A 23709-nucleotide genomic window follows, 5' to 3' on the forward strand; every position below is an offset into this window, starting at 1 on the left:
ATATATGCAATAGGTACTTGATTTTCTTTATATGCACCATATTCTTACATAAACTAACAGCAAATTTCTATTATCTCCATTTTTCAAAGCATTTTTTCTGTGAATCCACAGAAATGGAAAATAATAATAATGGGGAAAGTTTAGTTTAAAGTATTTATCCTATGATGAGGGAAAGGAGCCCTGGTGGCACAGTGGTTAAGCACTCGGCACTAAGTGAATTGTTGGCAATTTGAACTCACCAGCCACACAACGGGAAAAAGACATGGCAGTCTGCTTCTGTGAAGATTTACAGCATTGGAAACCCTATGGGGCAGTTTTACCCTGTCCTATAGGGTCGCTATGAGTCAGGGTCAACTTGAATGGCAACGAGTTTGGTTTTGGGTTTTGGTATAATAAGAGAACACAATTATCCATTTCAGACCTGGTTCTGATTTGGCACACCCTTCTTGCCTGTGTTTTCAAATGAACCCCTGGCTCCATTCTTGGTCAGTTCTTCAGCTTTCAATTTTGCAACCATCCTTTCTGAACTCAATAAATTACAAAGAAAACAGATGTAAGTCATTGTACTTTTTAAGATAATTTGAGCAAAAGCTTCAAATAAACCTTCTAAAAATATTCCAAATAGTAAAATCAATCTCTAGCTACATTAAAATATTGCTATAAATATTAATCAAAGCACTAAACTCAGTTTAATTTAAAAGTTAACTGAGAGGCTTCTGCTGTCCCCAAAATATCTTCTTGCCATAGATCTACCTTTGCTAATTTCCTGATCTCATGCTACTATTAGGGTCTTTCCTCTGATACAGACAACAGAAAGGCTATTGTCTGTAGAAGATCAGCATGATGAAGTATAAAAAATATTTTAAAAGAAAGGGAAGCTAGGAGCTGAAGAGAGAAGCTTTCTCTAGCCCTTTTTCATAAACCATGTGGAGATGATTCATTTGTCTGGCAGACAGCCTGATCTAAAGGGCTGATATAAAGTCCCATCAGTAATGATCAGTGATGGAGAGCAGGTAGTGTAGGATGAAGGGGCCCAAGGAACCAAGGGGCGTAGCTTTCTTGGGTGGGTCACCCCTGGGAAATCGTGCATCAGGGCATTGGCATGAAGGAGGCAGACTAGAGAAAAAAGGTTACCCATAGACGCCCAGCCTAGCTGGCCCAGAACACTTAGGAGAGAAAGAGGGAGGTCACTGGAACAGTTCTACTTAACACCTCAACTTTGTCTGCCACCACAAAAATTCGGATTCCAGTGGTGGTAGAGTTGAGGAAGCCTGGCCCAGGAGTCAGGAAACCTGGGCTCTAGACTCAATATGTCTCCAACTCTGGGTAAACTTAGGTCAATTGCTTTATCTTTCTGGGGCTCATTTTCTGTACTTGTAAAATGAAAAAAAATAGATAAACTCTGAGGTCCATTTAAGAGGTAAGACTCTGTGACTTCATATAATGTATACATTTCTTTAAAAAAAAAATAGTGATACTTGGGTCAATAAAATATTTTTTTAACTAGCAAGTTAATTTAAAAGAAAGTAAAAATCTATTTTTGTTTTACTTATGGACTATTAAGTTAGATGACAGAACTGGACTTTGAAAGAGCCAGGGATAATCTAGTCAAGATGGCAATGATGTGAGGCCTGGACCTTGACGTCCAGCTTACAAATGAGTAACTTTGCCCTCAGCTGAGGTGTGGAGGAAAGGCAAGCCTTCCTTCACCTTCTCCATATTTTCCAAGGCTTCCAGAGTTTTATCTAGCCTCCCCTAAAGAATTGTTCAAAAAACATCACAGCCACATTGTCTGGTGTCTGGCATCTTGGTGAAAAGTTTCTGTCATCTAAAAGCTAGATTATTGAAATTACATTTTCAGGGTATCATGGTAGAGCCAACAGGGGAAAAAGTAGTTTGGATTAAAAAATACAGTCAACAGGACAATAAAGAAAACTGTGTTCAAGGCCCAGATTTGTGTGATCTTAGACACAAATTACTTATTTGGTGGGAGAGAAGACCTTAATTTCTTCACCCATAAATACCTATAACCTAAATCTAAACACTGATATCTTAATACATTAAGGGATAAATTACTGGAATGACCTTTCTCTTTCTATTTCTCTCTCTCTCTTCTCTTTCTCTCTATATTCAAGGTTGTTTTATATCTCTTGGTTAATCAAGATTCTCTATTCTATTATTCCAAAGTGCATGTTTGATACCTATTATGTGTCTAGCATGATTTAAGATGCTGAATGGAGATTTTTAAAAGAAACATAAGGCATTTGATCATAAATTCTAGATTGAGAGAGAAGTTATAAACATTCAAGAAATTAAACAGCTGCAATATCATGTGTAAGGCTTCTATTCTACCTCTTAGTTCATTGCATAGTGCCTGGGATCTTAAAAACTTGCGAGTGGGCATCCAAGGTACAATAATTGGTGTCTATTTTCTTGGAGCAGGACAGGAAGAAGGAGAGTCAGGAAAAGGAGGATGATATGGAATGTGTGGCTAATGGCCTCTACGAACAACTGCCTTCTTTGCCATGAGACCAGAAAAACTGTATGGTGCCTGGCTACCATTACTGAATGTTTTGATCAAAGATTCTATAGAAGAATTCTGATCAACGGGAGAAAATGAACAGAACTTCACATTCTCATGGAATCCAGATTTTCTAGAGCCATGGAGTCTGGGTGAACCCCTGAAACTATTACCCTGACATAGTCTTTTTTTTTTTTTATGGTTGTAGTTTAAATGAAGTTTACATTTCAAGTTAGTCTCCCATACAAAATTCTGTACATACATTGTAATGTGACCGTAATTGCTCACCCCATTCTGCGACAGCACACTCCTCCTTTCCACCCGATTCCCCATGTCCATTCAACCAGCTCCTAACCCTCTCTGCCTTCCCATCTCACCTCTGGACAGAAGCTTCCCCTTTGGTCTCTTTATCTACTTGACTAAGAGGCACGCTCTTCATGAGTATCACTTTATGTCCCACAGTCCAGTCCAATCCCTGTCTGAAGAGTTGGCCTCGGAAATTGTTTCAGTTCTGAGCTGATAGAGAATCCAGGGGCCAAGCTTTCCGGGGTTCATGTAGTCTCAGTCAGACCATTAAGTCTGGTATTCTTACTAGAATTTGAGTTCTGCACCCCACCCTTCTCCTGCTCCATCTGGGACTCTCTGTTGTGTTCCCTGTCAGGGCAGTCACTGGTGGTAGCTGGGCACCATCTAGTTGTTCTGGTCTCAGGCTGATGAAGTCTCTGGTTTATGTGGCCCTTTCTGTCTCTTGGGCTAATACTTTCCTTGTGTCTTTTGTGATCTTCATTCTCCTTTACTCCGGGTGGCTGGGACCAATTGATGCATCTTAGATGGCCGCTTGCAAGCTTTTAAGACCCCAGACGCCACTCACCAAAGTAGGATGCAGAACGTTTTCTTACTAAGCTTTGTTATGCCAATTGACCTAGATGTCCCCTGAAAGCATGGTTCCCAGACCCCTATCCTTGCTACTCTGTCTCTCAAAGTATTTGATTGTATTCAGGAAACTTCTTAGCTTTGTTTTAGTCCAGTTGTGCTGACTTCCCCTGTAATGTGTGCTGTCCTTCCCTTCGGCTAAGATGATTCTTATCTACTATCTAGTTAGTAATAACCCTCACCTTCCCTCCCCACCCTTGTAACCATCAAAGAATGTTGTCTTCTGTGTTTAAACCTTTTCTCGAGTTCTTATAATAGTGGTCTGATACAGTATTTGTCCTTCTGTGACTGACTAAATTCACTCAGCATAATGTCCTTCGGAGTCCTCCATGTTATAAGATGTTTCATACTTCACTGTTGTTCTTTATCATTGTGTAGTATTCCATTGTGTGGATATACCATAATTGGTTTATCCGTTCGTCCGTTGAGGGGCACCTAGGTTGTTTCCATCTTTTTGCTATTGTGAACAGTGTTGCAATGAACATGGGTGTGCGTATATCTATTTGTGTGATGGCTCTTATTTCTCTAGCATGTATTCCAAGGAGCAGGAGAGCTGGATCATATGGTACTTCTATTTCTAGATTTTTAAGGAAGTGCCAACTTGATTTCCAATGTGGTCGTACCATTTTACATTCCCAACAACATTGTAGAAGTGTTCCAGTCTCTCCACAACCTCACCGTGAGATAATCTTTAAACCTTAAGCCAAAAATGTCCCCTGAAGTTGTCTTAAAACCAAACAATAGTTTAGATTAACTAGTAAAGAATGTCTGCCTTGACCATTGTGCTCTTTTAAGAACTATCTGTATGGGATCAAAAGGAGCACTGGAGGCAGAGTGGTTAAAGCACCCAATCAGTGGTTAGAACCCACCAGCCACTTCAAGGGAGAAAGATGTGGCAGTCTGCTTCTGTAAAGATTACAGCCTTGGAAACCTTATGGGGCAGTTATAGTTTGTCCTATAGGGTCGCTATGAGTCAGAATCAACTCAATGGCAATGGGAAAACCAAAAAGGTTACGTGGGATCAAATTGACAACAGCAACGCAAAAGGTTAGATAGGAAACTTAGGGGGCAGTGAGTTTAGGGTAGTGGGGGAGGAAAAATTCAGAAAAGGAGGGTAAGAATGGTTGTACAACTTTAAGAATGTAATCAATGTCACTGAATTTTACATATAGAAAGTGTTTAATTGGTATATGTTCTGCTGTGTATATTCTCAACAACAGCAATAAAAATAAAATAAATTTTTTAAAAAATTAAGTGGCCAAATGAGTGATATAATGTTAAGTGTAAGGTTTCTTGTTGTTGTTGTTTTTTGTTTGTTTGTTTTTCTCATTCTTGACAGGAGTAACCAACAAAAAAAATGGAAGAGGCTCTCCTACTCAATCAAAGTTTAGTGACACACTTTCACCGTAAAGATTTATCTGTGAATCAGAAGGTGCTGATGTCTGTATTTGCCATATTCCTCATTTTCTATGTCCTGACACTAATTAGGAACATAATCATTGTCATAACTATTATCTATGACTGCCAGCTCCATACTCCCATGTATTTCTTTCTCAGCAACCTGTCCTTTATTGACATCTGCCACTCCACTGTCACTGTCCCCAAGATGCCGGTGGACACCTGGTCAGAGGAGAAACTCATCTCCTTTGATGCCTGTGTGACCCAGATGTTCTTCCTGCGCTTCTTTGCCTGCACAGAGATCTTTCTTCTCACTGTCATGGCCTACGATCGCTATGTGGCCATTTGCAAACCCCTGCAGTACATGACAGTGATGAACTGGAAGGTATGTGTGCTGTTGGATGTGGCCCTCTGGTCAGGGGGGACCATCCACTCCGTAGCCCTGACCTCCCTCACCATCAAGCTGCCCTACTGTGGTCCTGATGAGATTGACAACTTCTTCTGCGATGTCCTCAATGTAAGGTGAACAAACTGGCCTGCACAGATACCCACAACACTGAGATTCTCATCGTCTCCAACAGTGGGCTGATCTCCATGGTCTGTTCTGTGGTGCTTGTGGTGTCCTACACAGTCATCCTGGTGAGTTTGAGACAGCAGATCTCAGAGGGTAGGCGGAAGGCCCTCTCTACCTGCACAGCCCACCTCACTGTCGTCACACTGTTCCTGGGGCATTGCATCTTCATCTGTTCCCACCCATCCACCAGCCTCCCAGAGGATAAGGTGGTGTCAGTGTTTTTCACTGCTGTTATCCCCCTGCTGAACCCCATCATCTATACCCTTATGAATGAAGACATGAAAAATGCCTTAAACAAGCTAATCGGGAAGAAGGAAGGGAAAGGAGAAAAATGAAAATGACTAAGCCCTTAGGATGCTTGGTTTTCCAAATCAAAGAAGTTTCTTGCAAAGAGTAAGTTACAAACTATATTTATTAGACTATGTGGCTCATAAAATTATCCCCTGGCCCAGTATCTGACAATCATAACAATAGCTGTGATTTTTTTAACGGCTTCCATTTGCTGGAAATTATTCCAGGCACTTTGTGTCTACTTTATTCTCCTAACAACCCTGTGAGGTAGGCATTATTATCTCATTTACACATAAGAAATTAAAGTTCAAAAAGAGCAAATAGCATGGCCAAAGTCACCCAGCTAGGAAATGAAGGCGGCAGGATGTGAACCCAAGTGAATCAATGTAAGCTCATGCTATTTTTATTACACCATGCTGCCTTTTCATGCTTTTGTCTTAAGTGATAGCCAAGGTCTAAACAAAGCTTTAGATTTCCGGGCAGCCCTTGCCTATAACATTCACTCAGACACTTGCCTAAGTAGCTTAGCAAGGACTAGTAAATCAGTCAAAGCAAGTTTGTATATGGCTTCAATGACTTGGAAAGAAGACTTCAAACTATCGAAGTTATTGATACCCTCAAGTAGCCAGGCAAGTCTGCTATCAGAGCAATAACATGATGATGTTTTATTAATCATTCATTTGACAAATACTGGACACCTATTATATTCTAGGTACTAGGTTTATATTCATAAGTAAAACATATAGTCTCTCTTTCATGGAGTTTAGAGTCTAGTGAAGACATAAGATGTAACAAAAATATAAGCAAATAAATTATAATTACAGATTATAATAAATGTTATAAAAGAACAGAGCAGGATGCTGTTAGAGAGTTATAGAAGACACTGTCTTTAGATTGTATGATCAAGGAGGAACTCTTTGAGGAAATGACATTTAAGCTATGATATGAAAGATAAAAAGGAGCCAACTATGAGAAAAGAGAAGTGATGCATAGTCTAGGCAGAAGAAATGGCAGGTGCAAAGACTTATGTTGGGAAAGACCTTGGCTCGTTCCAGGAAATGCAAGACCAGTGTGGTTGCAGCTTAGACTGTGCAGCAGAGATAGCAAAGAGGTAAAAAGAAACTTTTCAATTTCCCTCAAAAGTTTAAAATCTTTTTCAGTGCAATAGGAAGCCACCAGGAAAGTTTAAGCACACAAGTGGCAGGATAAGATTTTTGTTTTAATGAAATTATTTAAATTACTATGTAGAGAATCCACTCAACTCAGCATTCATTGCTAAACACTTAATATTCACCCAGGCTTGCACTAAGACTGGGAAAAGATACCAAGTGGAATAAAACACAGATTATTTAATCTAGGCTCTTGAATTTAATTGTGATAGTCACACACACTTACAGCATTGTGCTAGGTGCTCTAAGAGTGGCGTGTGCTGACAGAACTGGGAAAACAGAGGATATGAAGAGGATATTCCAGGCAAACCAAAACCAAACCAAACCCATCGCATCAATTCCAACTCATAGCTACCCTGTAGGACAGAGTAGAACTGTCCCATAGGGTTTCCAAGGAGCGGCTGGTGAATTTGAACTGCCAACCTTTCAGTTAGCAGCCATAACTCTTAACCACTGTGCCACCAGGGCTCCATTCCAGGCAAAGGGATCTCTAATACCTACATACAAAAGAGCGTGACATATTGGGAATCAACAATTCACTCTGAGTCCATCAGTAAAAAGGCACGGTTAAATGCAGCTGGGATTGCCTAAACAATCAGTGAGGGTTTGAGCAATATATCTATGGTCCACAAGACCCATCTTATGTTTTTCATGAGCCTCATTTCATTATAGACATGTAAAACTGATTTTGACTTGGGTTTTATGTGAGAATCGTAGGGTATTAACAACATGCTACACATTTGTTTGTCAATTGCAACTAATGGTGTTTATACCTTTTATGAGCATCTCCCAGTTTATATAATAAACTTCTCCTGATAATTTGACCTTTCGAGTACTTTCTGTCATTTCAATCATTTCTTACCTTTTGGCCAGAGTTAGTGAGTCATTCACTCTGTATTGTGTGTACCTGTGATGTGTGGGTGCCTATGTTGTCTGGTTTCCAATTCCCCAGAATACTTTTAAGCATTATTTCTATCAGTTAACAGAACATCAATCGAATAATAACCCAAAGGCCCCAATCAATTCTAATTTCTTTCAGAATAAGCAAAGAAAAGTCAGAGATATTTTGGTATTAAATGTACTCTATTTCTCTCAATTAAAATAAAACAAAACAAAAAACCAAACCCATTGCCATCGAGTCAATTCCAACTCATAGCAACCCTATAGTGACCCTATAGGACAGAGTAGAACTGCCCCATAGGGTTTCCAAGGAGAAGCTGGTGGATTAGAACTGCCAACCTTTTGGTTAACAGCTGAGCTCTTAACTACTGCACCATCAGGGCCCCATTTCCTTCCATTAGCTCCATTAAAATTGATATTCTAACTGTTTTATATGGTAGCTCCCTGGCCATCTATAAAATCTTCATCTATACCTAATCCTACTCCCTTCAGTCACAGAATATCATCCTCCTGGTTACCCAAGTAATTAGTAGTGGAGTCTTCTGGAAATGAATTGGTCCATTCCACAATAAACTGATATGCTTCAGCCCCAGTGAGTGATACAAGTTAAATTCAGGAAATCAACTACTCTGGAATTATATGTCCAGTCACCCTCTTAACTATTTCACCTGTTTGTTATTTTTTAATAAACTTTAGAACATTATTGGAAAATTTACCAAAAATACTGTCGGGTTTTTAATGATAAGTATATGAAATTTCCACCAATCATCTGTCAGTTCGTCTTACTGTGGTGGCTTGCATGTTGCTGTGATGCTGGAAGTTATGCCCCAGTATTTCATATATCAGCAAGGTCACCCACGGTAGACGGGTTTCAGTAGAGCTTCCAGACTGAGACAGACTAGTAAGAAAGACCTAGACATCTACTTCTAAAAAAACTGGCCAGTGAAAACCTTATGAATAGCAGTGGAACATTGTCTGATATAGTGCCAGAAGATGAGTCCCTCACTGGGGAAGATCTGCCTCCTCAAAGGAGAGCCAATCTTAATGATGTGGATGAAGTAAATCTTTCAGGACCTTCATTTGCTGATGTGGCATGACTCAAAATGAGAAGTAACAGCTGCAAACATCCATTAATAATCGGAACATGGAATGTACAAAGTATGAATCTAGGAAAATTGGAAGCCGTCAAAAATGAAATGGAGCACATAAAGATCAATATCCTAGGCATTAGTGAGCTGAAATGAACTAGTATTGGCCATTTTGAATCAGACAATCATATGGTTTTCTAATAGGAATGGCATCGCATTCATTGTCAAAAAGAACATTTCAAGATCTATCCTGAGGTACAACACTGTCAGTGATAGGATAATAACCATATGCCTACAAGGAAGACCAGTTAATATGACTATTATTAAAATTTACATACCAACTACTAATGCCAAAGTTGAAGAAATTGAAGATTTTTACCATCTTTTGAAATCTGAAATTGATCAAATATGCAGTCAAGATGCACTGATAATTACTAGTGATTGGGATGCAAAAGGTGGAAACAAAGAAGGATTGGTAGTTGGAAAATGTGGCCTTGGTGATAGAAATGACACCGAAGATGGCATGACAGAATTTTGCAAGACCAATGAGTTACTCATTGGAAATACCTTTTTCAAAAACATAAACAGCAACTATACATGTGGACCTCACCAGGTGGAATACATAGGAATCCAATTCACTACATCTGCGGAGAGAGACGATGGAGAAGCTCAGTATCATTAGTCAGAACAAGGCCAGGGGCCGACTACACAACAGACCATCAATTGCTCCTATGCAAGTTCAAGTGAAGCCGAAGAAAATTTAAACAAGTCCACAAAAGCCAAAGTACGACTTGAGTATATACCAACTGAATTTAGAGACCATCTATTCTCAAGAATAGATTTGATGCATTAAACACTAATGATTAAAGACCAGACGAGTTATGAGATGACATCAAGGACATCATACATGAAGAAAGCAAAAGGTCATTAAAAAGATAGGAAAGAAAGAAAAGACCAAAATGGATGTGAGAAGAGACTGTGAAACTTGCTCTTGAATGTAGAGTAGCTAAAGCCAATGAAACAAATGATGAAGTAAAAGAGTTGAACAGAAGATTTCAAAGGGCAACTCGAGAAGACAAAGTAATATAATGAAATGTGCAAAGACCTGGAGTTAGAAAACCAAAAGGGACGAACATGCTTGGCATTTCTCAAGCTGACGAACTGAAGAAAAAATTCAAGCCTTGAGTTGCAATATTGAAGGAGTCTATGGGCAAAAAATTGAACGACACTAGGAAGCATCAAAAGTTGGAAGGAATACACAGAGTCACTGTACCAAAAAGAATTAGTCAATGTACAATCATTTCAGGAGGTAGCATATAATCAAGAACCAATGACATTAAAGGAAGAAGTTCAAGCTGCACTGAAGGCATTGGCATAATACAAGTCTCCAGGAATTGATGGAATACCAACTGATATGTGTCAACAAACAGATGCAATGCTGGAAGCGCTCACTGGTCTATGCCAAGAAATTTGGAAGACAGATACCTGGCCAACAGACTGGAAGAGATCCATATTTGAGCCCATGCTAAAGAAAGGTGATCCACCAGAATGCAGAAATTATCAAACAATATCATTAGTATCACACACAAGCAAAATTATGCTGAAGATAGTTCAAAAACTGTTGCAGTGTTTTGTATGTATATGAGATGTTCGAAAATTCCATGGCTTGGATCAAGCGCACCTTAGTCCTCAAAGTGACATCTTTGTTTTTTAACACTTTAAAGAGGTCTTTTGCAGCAGATTTGCCCAATGCACTACATCATTTGATTTCTTGACTTCTGCTTCCATGGGCATTGATTGTGGATCCAAGTAAAACAAAATCCTTGACAACTTCAATATTTTCTCCATTTATCATGATGTTGCTTATTGATTCAGTTGTGAGGATTTTTGTTTTCTTTATACTGAGGTGTAACCCATACTGAAGGCTGTAGTATTTGATCTTCATCAGTAAGTGCTTCAAGTCCTCTACGCTTTCAGCAAGCAAGGTTGTGTCATCTGCATATTGCAGGTTGTTCATGGGTCTTCCTCCAATCCAGATGCCACATTCTTCTTCACGTAGTTTAGTTTCTCAGATTATTTGCTCAGCATATAGATTGGATAAGTTTGGTGAAAGGATACAACTCACACCTTTCCTGACTTTAAACCATGCAGTATCCCACTGTTGTGTTTGAACTGCTGCCTCTTGGTCCGTGTACAGGTTCTGCATTAGCACAATCAAGTGTTCTAGAATTCTCCTTCTTTGAAATGTTATCCATAATTTGTTATGATCCACACAGTTGAATGCCTTTGCATAATCAATAAAACACAGGTATATATATATACATATGCTATATTTTCATGTGGCCAAAAAAAGCCCTCAACCCACACACTACACATATATTCAATCACCTGCTTTGTCTGCATTCCGCCCGTCCCAATTCCCACCAGACACATACCACTAGGCCATATTGTGTAAACACCTGCCTGTCTCCTATAGAAAGTTGACTCTAACTTTAACCCTTTGCCTGTAGGCTTGAATTCTATTTCCAATCATGCCTTATTGTTTTGTTCTGTTTTTATTTACTCTCCAATTAAAAATTCTAATAAGAAATGCAAGTAATGCAACCTTCACAAAGTTCTGACTAAGAATTACCTGGGCTTCCAGATCTAGGGGTTTCCAGTGACAGAATCCCTGAACAATACTCCCTTTTGTCAATGTGGCCTAAACTAAAAATAATCATAGATGAAAGGGTATTGATACTCCCACCATGAGGAAGTAAAACCTAAAGTAAATTTTAGTTATATAGTCACTGAACACTCTGTGCATACAAAAGCAGAATTTGGGGAGTTATGAAAGAATGAGAGATGCTTATATCATCCCCCCAAAAATGATTATTTGACTATAATTGGAATAATTAGATCAATATGGACAGCCAAAATAGTATAAAACCAGAAAGACCAAACCCACTGCTGTCAAGTCAATTCTGACTCACAGCAACCCTATAAGACAGAGTAGAACTGCCCCATAGTGTTTCCAAGGAGCACCTGGTGGATTCCAACTGCCGACCTTTTCATTAGCAGCCGAACTCTTCTTAACTACTATGCCACCAGGGTTTCTCTGCTTCATAAAAAATTACCACAAACTTAGCAACTTAAAGCATTTATTTATTATCTCACAGGTTTTTCAGTAGGAATCCAAGCATGGCTTAGCTGGATCTAAGGTCTCTCAGAGGCTGTAACCAAGGCATTGGCTAGACCTAAAATCTCATTGAAAGCTCAGCTGGGGAAGGATCTGCTTCCAAGCTCAAGTGGTTGTTGGCAAAATTATAGTTCCTCAAGGGCTTCTGGACTGAGGGTCCCAGTTCTTAGCTAACTATTGAGCAGAGGCTTCCCTCTGTTCTTTGACACATGGGCCTTCCCAACTTAGTAGCTTGCTTCATCAAAGTGAGCAAAGGAGCGTGTCAGCTAGCAAAACAGAAGTCACAATCATGCCTAACCTAATTACGGAAGTGACATCCCATCACCTTTGCTGTATTCTGCTTAGAAGTCACAGGTCCCACTCAAAGTCAAAGGAAGAGGATTATGCAAAGGCATGAATTCCAGGAGGTGGAGATCATTGAGGTACATCTAAGAAGCTGCCTGCCACACACATTATCCCAAATTTACTTAAGTTCTTTCACCCTTAGACTGTTCTTAAAGATTTAATTGTTTCACTCCAAAAAAAAAAAACTTAGGTACAAACTTAATGACATATGTCTCATGACCAATGAAAATGACCAACATTGCTGAGGAAATTTAAATAAGACCTAAATGAGAGATATATCATGCTCCTGGATTGGGAGACTGAACATTGTTAAGATGTCAGTTCTCTCCCGAACTGATCTATAGATTCAGTGCAATCCTAATTAAAGTTCCAGGAGACCTCTTTATAAAAACAGACAAGCCTTTTCTCAAATTTATGTTGATATGCAAAAGACCTGAAATAGCAAAACTAATTTTGGAAAAGAAGAACAAATTTAGAGGTTTCATGCTATCTGATTTCAAGCTAAAATAACCAAGACAATATGCTACTGGCGTAAAGATAGACATATAGGTCTACAGGACAAAAGCAAAATAAACTCACAAATAAAGGTTGAATTGAATTTCAACAAAGGTGCCAAGGTAATTCAATAGGAAAAAAATAGTCTGTTCAAATGATGCTGATCAACTAGATACAGGGAAAAAATACATCTCCACGCTTATCTCATGCCATACATAAAAAATATACTCAAGATGGATCACAGACCTAAAATTAAAGGCCAAACTATAAAATTTCTAGGGGGGAAAAAAAAAACAAGAGGAAATCTTTGAGTCTTTTGAGTAGGGAAGCATTTTTAGATAAAATGCATGAACTATAAAAATACAAAATTAATAAATTGGACTTTATCAAAACTTTAAACTTCTGTTCTTCAAAATACTCTACTAAGGAAATGAAATTGCAAGCCACAGAATGAGAAAAAATATTGGCAAGATATATACACAAACTAAGGACTTGCATCTAGAATATACTAAGAACTCTTAAAACTTAGTAATAAGGAGACAAAAAAGACAAACAAGCAAAAGATTTGAATGGACACATCACAAAAGAAGATATACAAAGGTCTAATAAGCAAATCAACATCAACATCATGATGATCAACATTATCAGCCGTTGTTGTTGTTAGGTACCGTTGAGTCAATTCCCACTCATAGCGACCCTATGTACAGCAAAACAAAACACTGCCCAGTCCTGTGCCATCCTCACAATCCTTGCTATGTTTGAGCACATTGTTGCAGCCACTGTGTCAGTCCATCTCTTTGAGGGTCTTCCTCTTTTTTGCTGACCCTTTACTTTACTAAGTATGATGTCCTTCTCCAGGAACTGGTCCCTTCTGATAACATGTCCAAAGTACATGAGATGAAGTCTCACCATCCTCACTTCCAAGAAGCACTCTGGCTGTATTTCTTCCAAGACAGGCTTGTTTGTTCTTCTGGCAGTCCACAGTATATTCAATATTTTTTGCCAACACCATAATTCAAAGGCATCAACTCTTCTTCGGTCTTCTTTATTCATTACATCAGTCATTAGGAAAATGAAAATTAAAACCACATGCTCACTAGAATAGCTAGTATTAAGAACTCAAATTCACATAAAAAGATCAGACTTAATGGTCTGACAGAAACTGGAGGAATACCTGAAACTATATGGCCCCTGGATGCGTTGTTAACTCAGAACTAAAACCATTCCCAAAGCCCACTCTTCAGACAAAGATTAGACAGAACTATAAAACAAAAAATAATACATGTGAGGAATGTGCTTCTTAGTTCAATCAGATACACGAGACCAAATGGGCAGCTTCTGTCCAAAAGCAGGATGAGAAGGTAGGAAGGGACAGGAACTGGTCAAATGGACACAAGGAACCTAGGGTGGAAAGGGGGAGTGTGCTGTCACATTATGAGGATTGCAACTAATGTCACGAAACAATATGAGTATAAATTTTCGTATGAGAAATTAACTTGAGCTGTAAACTTTCACCTAAACCACAATAAAAAAAAAAAAAGACTAACAATATCAAAGTTGAATGTGGAAGTCTCATACTTCTGATCAGAGTGTAAAATGGTCAACCACTTTGAAAAATAGCTTTGTCATTTCTTACAAAGTTAAACATGCATTTACCATGTCATCCAAAACTCCAATCCTAGGTAGTTATGCAAGAGAAATGAAAATATGTCTCCACACAAAGACCTGAACATAAATGTTTATAGCTACTTTATTCATAATTGTCAAAAACTGGAAAAATCCAAATGTCTATCAATACATGAATAAACAAATTGTGGTATACACATATAATGAAATATTAAAAAGGAACAAAATACTGATACCCACAACATGGACTGATCTCAGAAACAGTATGCAGAGGTAAGGATGCCAACCACAGCACAGTGCATACTGTATGATTTCATTTATATGAAACTTGAGGAAAGACAAATCTGATCTATAGTGACACAAATCAGATCCTTGGATACTTGGGTAAGGTAGAGGGATTGGCTGGAAAAGGACTAAAAAAAACTTTTTTCGGTGATGGAAATGTTCTGTATCTTGATGGTGTGGGTGATTACATGGATGTATATCTGTGTAAAAATTCATCAAACCATACAGTTAAAATGGGTGAATCTTACTACATGTAGATTTTGCCTGAGTATAGTTGGTTTTTAAAATGAGTTCTTTATACATCTACATTTCCATTTCTTTAAAAGTCCTACCAAAAGTCCACAATAGACCCAAAAGTAGTGAGAATCACTTTCAAAAGTAACAAAGTTTAATTCAATGTAAATAAGTAAAGGCTTAAATAAACACCTTGAAGACATATTTGGAAGCAAGAATGAAACCGCTATAATACATAAAACACAGTGACATATAGCTTCCTGATGGTAATAACCCACAGAAGACTATAAATCAAGAGAATAGATTCTCATAGCTGCACCTGTTCCTGAAACTGAGTCTATGCCCTAAATTGTATTATTGTGCTGATGAAACCAGAAACCATCTTTCAACTTTCCAGGCTTTTTTTCCTTTACATGTTCCGCCATGATTTTCCCTTTAGTCCCTCTCTTTAATGCAGAAGTCTACTATGCTCCATGTCATTTCATCTAATCATTTTGATCCTTCCCTTGTGCTTTCATTAAGAAAATGGCCATATCAACAATTCCAGTGCCCATCATGTGTATGATTTCATGAAAACAACTTGTCTCTGTCTGAGCTGCTTCATGGCACTTTTTACCTCCTCATTCCTCAAGGTGTAAACGAGGGGATTCAGCAAAGGTGTAACCACTGTATAGAAAACAGATATCACCTTGTCAACGGAGTAGCTGGTGTCTGGTCGAGTGTAGATGAAGATACACGGCCCAAAAAATAGGACAACCACTATGAAGTGGGCTGAGCAGGTAGACAGAGCCTTCCAGCGCCCCTCAGCTGACTGTTTTCGAAGGGAAATCAGGATGACCGTATAGGAGATGACCAAGGTCAGGAAACAGGTAAGAGAGATGGTTCCACTGTTAGACACAGTTAGCATTCCGGTGAGGTATGTATCTGTGCAGGCCAGTTTGATGACAGAAGGCACATCACAGAAGTAACTATCAATAATGTTGGGGCCACAGTAAGATAGACGAATGGTCAAGAAGGTCTGCACCAGTGAATGAATAGTACCCCCCAACCAGAGAGCGAAGACAAGCTGTACACAGACCCTCATGTTCATCACATTGGGGTAGTGTAATGGAGTACAGATGGCTACGAAACGATCATAGGCCATAATGGTCAGCAGAAAGATCTCAGCACAGGCAAAAAGATGTAGGAAGAAGAGTTGTGCAATGCAGTTGTCAAAGGAAATGGTCTTTCTCTCTAAAAGAAAGCCCTCCAGCATATCGGGCACAGTGACAGATGAGTGGCAGATATCAATAAAGGAGAGATTGCTCAGGAAGAAATACATGGGTGTTGAAGACGTGAAGTAAAGACTATGATAACGATGATGACAATGTTCCCCAAAAGAGTTAGCACATAAGTGACTGAGAATGCCACGAAAAATATTATCTCCAGCACCCAGTTATCAGTAAGTCCCAAGAAGACAAATTCAGTCACTCTTGTTTGATTTAGCGGGTTCATCCAATAAGCTTTCCAAAAGACCTTGGGGGAAGAAAAAGAAAGTTAATTTATCTTTAATATTACAGGTATCCTCCTGATTTCGAAAGTTCGTTTTACTCCACTTCGCTCTTACAAAGAACTATATTTGTACCTGTTTTCACTAAGCAAAAGCAATCCGAAGAGGATTTTCACTTTTACGGAAAAAGGTTAAATGCGAGATAGCATTCGGCGTTTGTTTCGCAGCAAGCCATTAAAGAGGCGGCGCGCACCCCGAGCGGCGTAGCCACGCTCCTTCCCACGGACCTGCACTCAGCATCTCAGCATCAAGCCGCCATAGCTTTGAACTATGTCTGTGAGCAACTGTGCTTCATCTCAATTTATTTTGTACTCCGTTAGCAAGATGTGTCCTAAGGTATCAGAAAAGACTAAAAGAGCTCATATGGGTTTTATGTATTATTTGGTTATCACTTGGTAGGTTATTTTTGGGGCCTGGGAATGCTCAAAGTTTTTTCCCCCCGTATAAACTAACGGTAATTGTTTCTTCACTTTGCACCATTTCGGCTTACAAACGGTTTCATAAGAACGCTCAACTTTTCGGATAGCAGTGGAAACCTGTATAGGAATATAGCTAATTGAAGTGACTCTGCATTCCTATATGAATTGCTTATTTATAATCAGGGGATAGAGAATATGAGACCAATTTAATAATAATTGCTACAATATACCCACTACAGGTTAGGAGCTATGGCAAGCATTTTGTGTACATCATTCTATTTAATCGTAACACTATGGCATAGGCATTATTGTTCCTGTCTTGCAGACGAGATAAATGAGCCTTGGCAAGAATTAATAAGTTGCCAAAATCTCTTAGCCATCAGTTAGCTGGCTCATTTCAGTCCAGTCCACTCATAGCATCAAATTAATAGTCTAAAATATAACCCCAATTAAAATCATTCAGTATTTTACTCTTCTGATCAAATTAAATGTACATTCAAAGCCTTCAAAATTCTGCTGCACACTGGTTTTTTCCCATATGGTGTTCCTTTATTTTCCCTACGCATCCTTCTTTCCAGGTAAGCAAATCACTATCCTCCAGCCACACTACCCCCACCTATCTACTTACTACATCTTTGCCTTTATTTATTCTGTTCCCTCTGCTCAGAAAACATACTCTCAAATCAAGTGTAATTGCTGACTATTAAAATACTATTCATCCTTCAAGACGATCTCAAAGAGTACTACATTTAAGAAAATTTTCCTAACACAAGCTATCAAATCTTATTTCTTCACTTTCATACTCCTCTTATGGCACTTAACTGTAACAGAAAGTAAAATGAGATGTTTACTTTAGCTCCCCATTAAATTGGGATTTTCTTAAAATCAAAAACCACACATGACTTATCCCTTGCAGAACTTGGCATTGGGTCTTGCACACAGTGGGTATGCAAAAAATATTTTTTTGTTTGAACTGAACCTAATTTCTTCGGTAACCTGAAAAAGAATCAAACCCTTCCCTCACAATGAAGCTAATAAGATCCTTTAGAAACTTAATTTTTTTTAAATTCTGTAATATGGTTTTTCCCCTAGGAGATATAAGTGTATAAACCAAAAATTTTATGCTATTAATATACACATACACATACATATTCACTGCCAGTTCTCCTGCCCCTAGATCTTTCCCCTACTCAGCAGTTGCCTCTGGAGAGTTAAGCTAGATTAACTCCCAAATGTCTTTTAGTATGTTGTACTTAGTTTCTTTTCTTTATTATTATTATTTTTAATTTCTTATTCTTCACAGTATATAAGGAAACAGTCTACCCAGTTACTAACCAAAACAGGGAAAGAGAGCTCCGAGAACAAAAGTTGCTCTGAGGTTTTAGAGGTAAGGGCTCTTTAGGGTCAGAACCAAGCGGTGTCCTCTTCTCTGCATACACAGAGAGCATTCACCAGCACTTCTCCATACATTACAGCGATGTGTGTCATGGTGAATTATGTCCCAGAGACTGACCCTGGGTAGGGAAAGCCCAGGCGAGCAGAGCTACCATGCCTCAGCTGCAGTCCTCCACATCATCTCCAGAACAGCCCAAATCTAATCTATACACTGAGCACAGCAAGAGCAGACTTTCTCTAGTGGTAGTAAGACCCTCCTCGCTTAGACTAAGAGGCAAACAAAGACTGGATGCACATCTGCCAGTAGAAGAGATTTATGTTTACTTTGGAAGGTTGGATCATATTCCACATTCATTCTATAAAAATTTGCAAGTGCCTAATATATTCCAGGCACTGTGCTAAGGATGCAAATACAAAGAAGCACAGAGAGGTAATGATCTTGATCCCTTCTAACCTCAACACTCTATAATCCTATGGCTTTTCTGGATACTTAGGAAAAAGGGACAAAAGCTGTGGCAAAATCTAGAAGGCTTCAAGTCATAATCTACGGCAGCGTGAAGAATCCTGGAGCGTGTGTGTATTTGCATGTGTGTGCATGTGCGTGTGTGTGTAGGTGCTTTCATAGAAAGCAACACATTGAAAAGGTATGCTGAGTCTGCAGACAGAACTTAAAATGATTCTCATAAGTTAAAAGGGCCCTATAGTAAATCTCTAAACACAGCCTTAGCGGACATAATCAGACAAGTGGTTGAGATAGGGTCTTGCTTAGTACCATGCACATATGTGCACATATGTGTATTCCCTAAAAAGCATGACAAGCATATAGGCAGAAGAAGTAGTAAAACTTACCAATTTTCTCCAATTATGCAGGGGAAATTTAGCTAATTGCTATAATGTTCTTTCATTCACTTTTTTCACAATTCTTTCTAGAAATGAAACAGAAAATAAAATATAAAAAGACAAAGTTAATAAAAAAATTCTGATTTGGATATTAGTAACTTTTTCTGTTTCGCTTCATCTTTCTAATATTGGTCCCTGGATTTTTTAATCCTTTTACTTCTCTTTTTCATTTGTTCTTTTCAATACTTTTGCCTTCTTTCTGGCCACTTGGTTCTAAGCCTATTTGTCATTTCTATTTCAATCTGTGGGCACTATTAGAATTGTATTTTATCAAGTCCCAGAATCTGGTACTCAATGACCATTAATTTAATATTAGAGAAGGAAACAATTGTTAGTGAAGGAAAGTAATTATTTCTACTTAATATAAGTAAATAGTATAGTTTGGGAGATATAACCTAATACTGACTTAAAGCTTAAAATTTTGTAGTAAGAAAATATAAACATTTTTAAGGAGCCATTATCGGATCAAGCCAGATAGTCTTAGGTCTAATTGCTGTCCAGCTGAGCTAATAAACATTGTTGACTAAAGACCTATTTCGTGAGTTAATCGTTAAGATCTAAAAATTTAGATTCTGCTTCTTTTTACTTCTTTAACCAATTCATATATCACATCTCTGGGTATACTTGTGCAAGTCACTTAACTTTATTTTCATTATCTGGAAACAAGTCATAATTCTCTCTTTTTAATTGCTTTCTTTGTAATGGCCTTAAAGATGGGAATGAAGTTTGGTGAAGTTTGGGTATAGAGGAAGACCAATGTTCATTCATCACTCCCAGGAGCTAAGTTTCCTTTAAAGATCCAATTATCTCCTCTCTCCTCAACATCAACCCGAAATAAGTAACAATAATCATATCACTTTATAAAGAGGAAAGAGGATAGAAAAGTTCAGTGTCATCAAATCAAGTCAATCAAACCAGTAGTTCTGTTAAACTCTGGCTCTCTTTTAAAGGCCAAAGCAATATTCTTCAATTTAGGATCAGTAGCGCTTGTTAATAGGACAAAAGCTATTTATCTGCTGGTTTAAAATACATTTCCTAACTGACATCAGACACTTACCCCGTACTGCCTAGTACCTCCTCTAGTGATTCAATTCTCCTTTTATAACCTGTTACAGAAGCTTAGTGTGTAAAATCATGAAGTATAAATATCTACACAGAGTGAATTTCAAGCTTGAAGCCTTTGGGATTTTTATCTATTTGACATAGGATTTTGAAGTGATTGTTACAAGACTATAATTGCACTTGCCATCAATGACTACTCGGGGGTATTATTAAAAGTTTTCCATTTCAAAAGCATAATCCTGTTATTAAACCCACTTATTTAGCCATTGAACAACTGGACAATAAAACCAGCAGCTTCCAAATATGGAAGAGATTCAAACCTCTGCAATTACCATGATATGAGTTGTGTAGCCACTGTACTTACCACTGCAATACACACCAGAGATTCAAAGCCCATTGACAAATGAAGCTCACCTATGATTACTAAGTAAATTGGCACTAATGCCACTTCAACAAGTATCCAAGATGCATCCTGGAACTAACTTAGTTTCCAGAAATATCTGACTCAATACATCCGCATTTGTCTCTTCTACTTGAGCAAGAGTTCAAAGCAAAAAATATTTTCCACACTTTACAGATTGTTTAGGTGAAGTAGTCTCTATAAATAGGACAAAAATATTGAGATGTTTTGTAACCAGACAATTTTTTCAAAGGCAGTCCCTTGCTGCTTCCCAAGTCTTCTCTACTATATCCTAAAATTAACAAGTATAGACTGTCCCATATTCCCCTCGGAGATGAACAGGCCCAATATATAGTGACAAGAATTAAATTATTAAAGAATCCACCATGTAGCCCATGCTTAAACTTGTTTATTGTAGACCCATTTGCAGAGACAACAACGTCCTCACCAAGCAATTACAGAAGTAAAATCTCCAAATCGCCTTGCCCTCTGAACATTTGCCTCATGTTCTGGCCTACTTATCCCAACCTCCTCATAAAAACGTCATGCTGGGCATGAGAACACAGAGTAGAAGAAGCAATAAAGAGAAGGGCAAAGAGTCACTAGAGTAATTTCAAGTATGCTCTGTAATGATGACAGACACAAACTTGTTAGAAACAAGAAAATGTCAGAAAGAGATGATTAGAGATGGAGCAAAGAAAAATGATAGGCAACCTTTCCCCATTTCTCCCATCGCCTCTAGATGTAGACTTGGAAAAAAATGGGAAGGGAGATGAAGAGCTTGAGTTGGTGGAGTGAAGTTATCATAAAGTAGAAGAATTGAAGGGGCCCAGACTCTTTTCATTGAAGTCTTTTTACAGAAGCCATACTACATTTTGGCTTTGGGGGCCTCTGGGTTTTTTCAGTTATTCATTGAACTACATTTATTGGCACCTTTTTTGCCAGACATTATGCTGAACGCTGAATGCCCATTAATTAGTATGAGCTAGGCTGTTTGAAGAGGATGAGATTTGAGCTAAAGAATGAAAAAAATGTGTAAACAAAAGGGAGAGGAGAGACAAGAGGCATCCAGAAAGCCAGAGAAATGGAAATGAACATAATACATGCAGTAAACAAATACCAGACCATCCTAACAGAAAGTCAGGACACTTTGGAATATAATGGAAAACAAATCCAAACAGATACAGAAGACTTTGAAAGATAGTCAGATATTGTTGATGTTATTAGGTGCCTTTGAGTAGATTCCAACTCATAGCGACCCTATACACAACAAAACAAAACACTGCCTGGTCCTGCACCATCCTCACAAACGTTGCTGTGTTTGAGCCCATTGCTGCAGCCACTGTGTCAATCCATCTCTTTGAGCGTCTTCCTCTTTTTTGATCTCCTCTACTTTACCAAGCATGATGGCCTTCTCCAGGGACTGGTCCCTCCTGATAACATTTCCAAAGTGTATGAGATGAAGTCTCAACATCCTTGCTTCTAAGGAGCATTCTGGCTGTACTTCTTTCAAGATAGATTTGTTCATTCTTCTGGCAGTCCATAATATATTTAATATTCTTCACCAACACCATAATTCAAAGGCATCAATTCTTCTTCAGTCTTCCTTATTCATTGTCCAGCTTTCACATGTATATGAGGCGATTGAAAACACCATGGCTTGGGTCAGGCACACTTTAGTCCTCAAAGTGACATCTTTGCTTTTTAACACTTTTAAAGAGGTCTTCTGCAGCAGATTTGCTCAAAACAAAATGTCATTTGATTTCTTGACTGCTGCTTCCACGGGTGTTGATTGTGGAGACAAGTAAAATGAAATCCTTGACAAGTTCAGTCTTTTCTCCGTTTATCATGATGCTGCTTATTGGCCCACTTGTGAGGATTCTTGTTTTCTTTATGTTGAGGTATAATCCGTACTGAAGGCTGTAGTATTTGATCTTCATCAGGAAGTACTTCAAGTCCTCTTCACTTTCAGCAAGCAAGGTTGTGTCATCTGCATATTGCAGGTTGTTAATAAGCCTTCCTCCAATCCTGATACCCAATTCTTCTTCATATAGTCCAGGTTCTCAGATTATATGCTTAGCGTACAGATTGAATAAGTATAGGGAAAGGATACAACCTGACGCACACCTTTCCTGACTTTAAACCATGCAGTATGCCCTTGTTCTGTTCAAACAACTACCTCTTGATCTATGTACGGGTTCCTCATGAACACAATTAAGTTTTCTGAAATTCCCATTCCTCACAATGTTATTCATAATTTGTTATGATCCACATAGTCGAATGCCTTTGCATAGTCAATGAAACACAGGTAAACATCTTTCTGGTGTTCTCTGCTTTCAGCCATGATCCATCTGACATCAGTAATGACATCCCTCGTACAGTGTCCTCTTCTGAATCCGGCTTGAATTTCTGGCAGTTCCCTGTCGATGTACTCCTGTAACCACTTTTGAATGATCTTTAGCAAAATTTTACAGTCAGATATAGAGGGATTTAAATTAAAGGTAAACAGTTGGCACTCAGTGTATGTTTTAGAGCTGGAGAGTGGTATGATGAAAGTAAGACTTTAGACAATTTTTATAAGACCACGATGCAAGACTTTCAGGTGAAAGAGCCTGGAAATAGGGAGATCAGAACAGCAATATTGGTTTGTTTCTCAAAAAAGTAATGTAAAACATACCACATAATTTTTTGAAAAAAGTTATTTGCCAGCTATTTTTTTTCAGCGATCTACATATACATTCTTGTAAAATTAAAATTATTTTATAAGGTATATTATGAAAAACTACAGTCTCCCCAGCCTTTCATATTTTTCTTCAGAGGAAAATACTTTTAACTCTTCTAGATTTTTTTATTCACCTTAAAATTTCTAAATAAAATTAAATCATTTTTACTTTTACTTTTTCTCTCTTACGCCCTTCCACCACTACCCACACACACACTTTTCCCC

The 23709-nt window shown here is 38.3% G+C and overlaps 2 protein-coding genes and 1 gene segment (V, D, J or C); 1 reads left to right on the forward strand and 2 right to left on the reverse strand.

The window, feature by feature from the left end:
* The first annotated feature begins 4796 nt into the window (after positions 1-4796).
* LOC101350019 (olfactory receptor 4E1) lies at positions 4797-5761 on the forward strand. Its single transcript, XM_012559588.2, is given in 2 exon segments — positions 4797-5363; positions 5366-5761. Coding segments are annotated over 2 exon segments (948 nt in total). The 5' UTR covers positions 4797-4811.
* A 9789-nt stretch (positions 5762-15550) lies between these two features.
* On the reverse strand, positions 15551-16531 carry LOC101350265 (olfactory receptor 4E2). Its single transcript, XM_012559586.2, is given in 2 exon segments — positions 15551-16366; positions 16369-16531. Coding segments are annotated over 2 exon segments (939 nt in total). The 3' UTR covers positions 15551-15590.
* Positions 16532-19247: 2716 nt separating this feature from the next.
* Positions 19248-23709, reverse strand: part of LOC111819115 (T-cell receptor alpha chain V region 2B4-like) — a 27129-nt gene continuing 22667 nt past the window's right edge. The window contains 1 exon segment of the V gene segment in view: positions 19248-19326. Within this exon segment, the coding sequence occupies positions 19315-19326 (12 nt within the window).

This window comes from Trichechus manatus, unplaced genomic scaffold (genome assembly GCF_000243295.1).
Source record: "Trichechus manatus latirostris isolate Lorelei unplaced genomic scaffold, TriManLat1.0 scaffold00273, whole genome shotgun sequence".
NCBI lineage: Eukaryota > Metazoa > Chordata > Mammalia > Sirenia > Trichechidae > Trichechus > Trichechus manatus.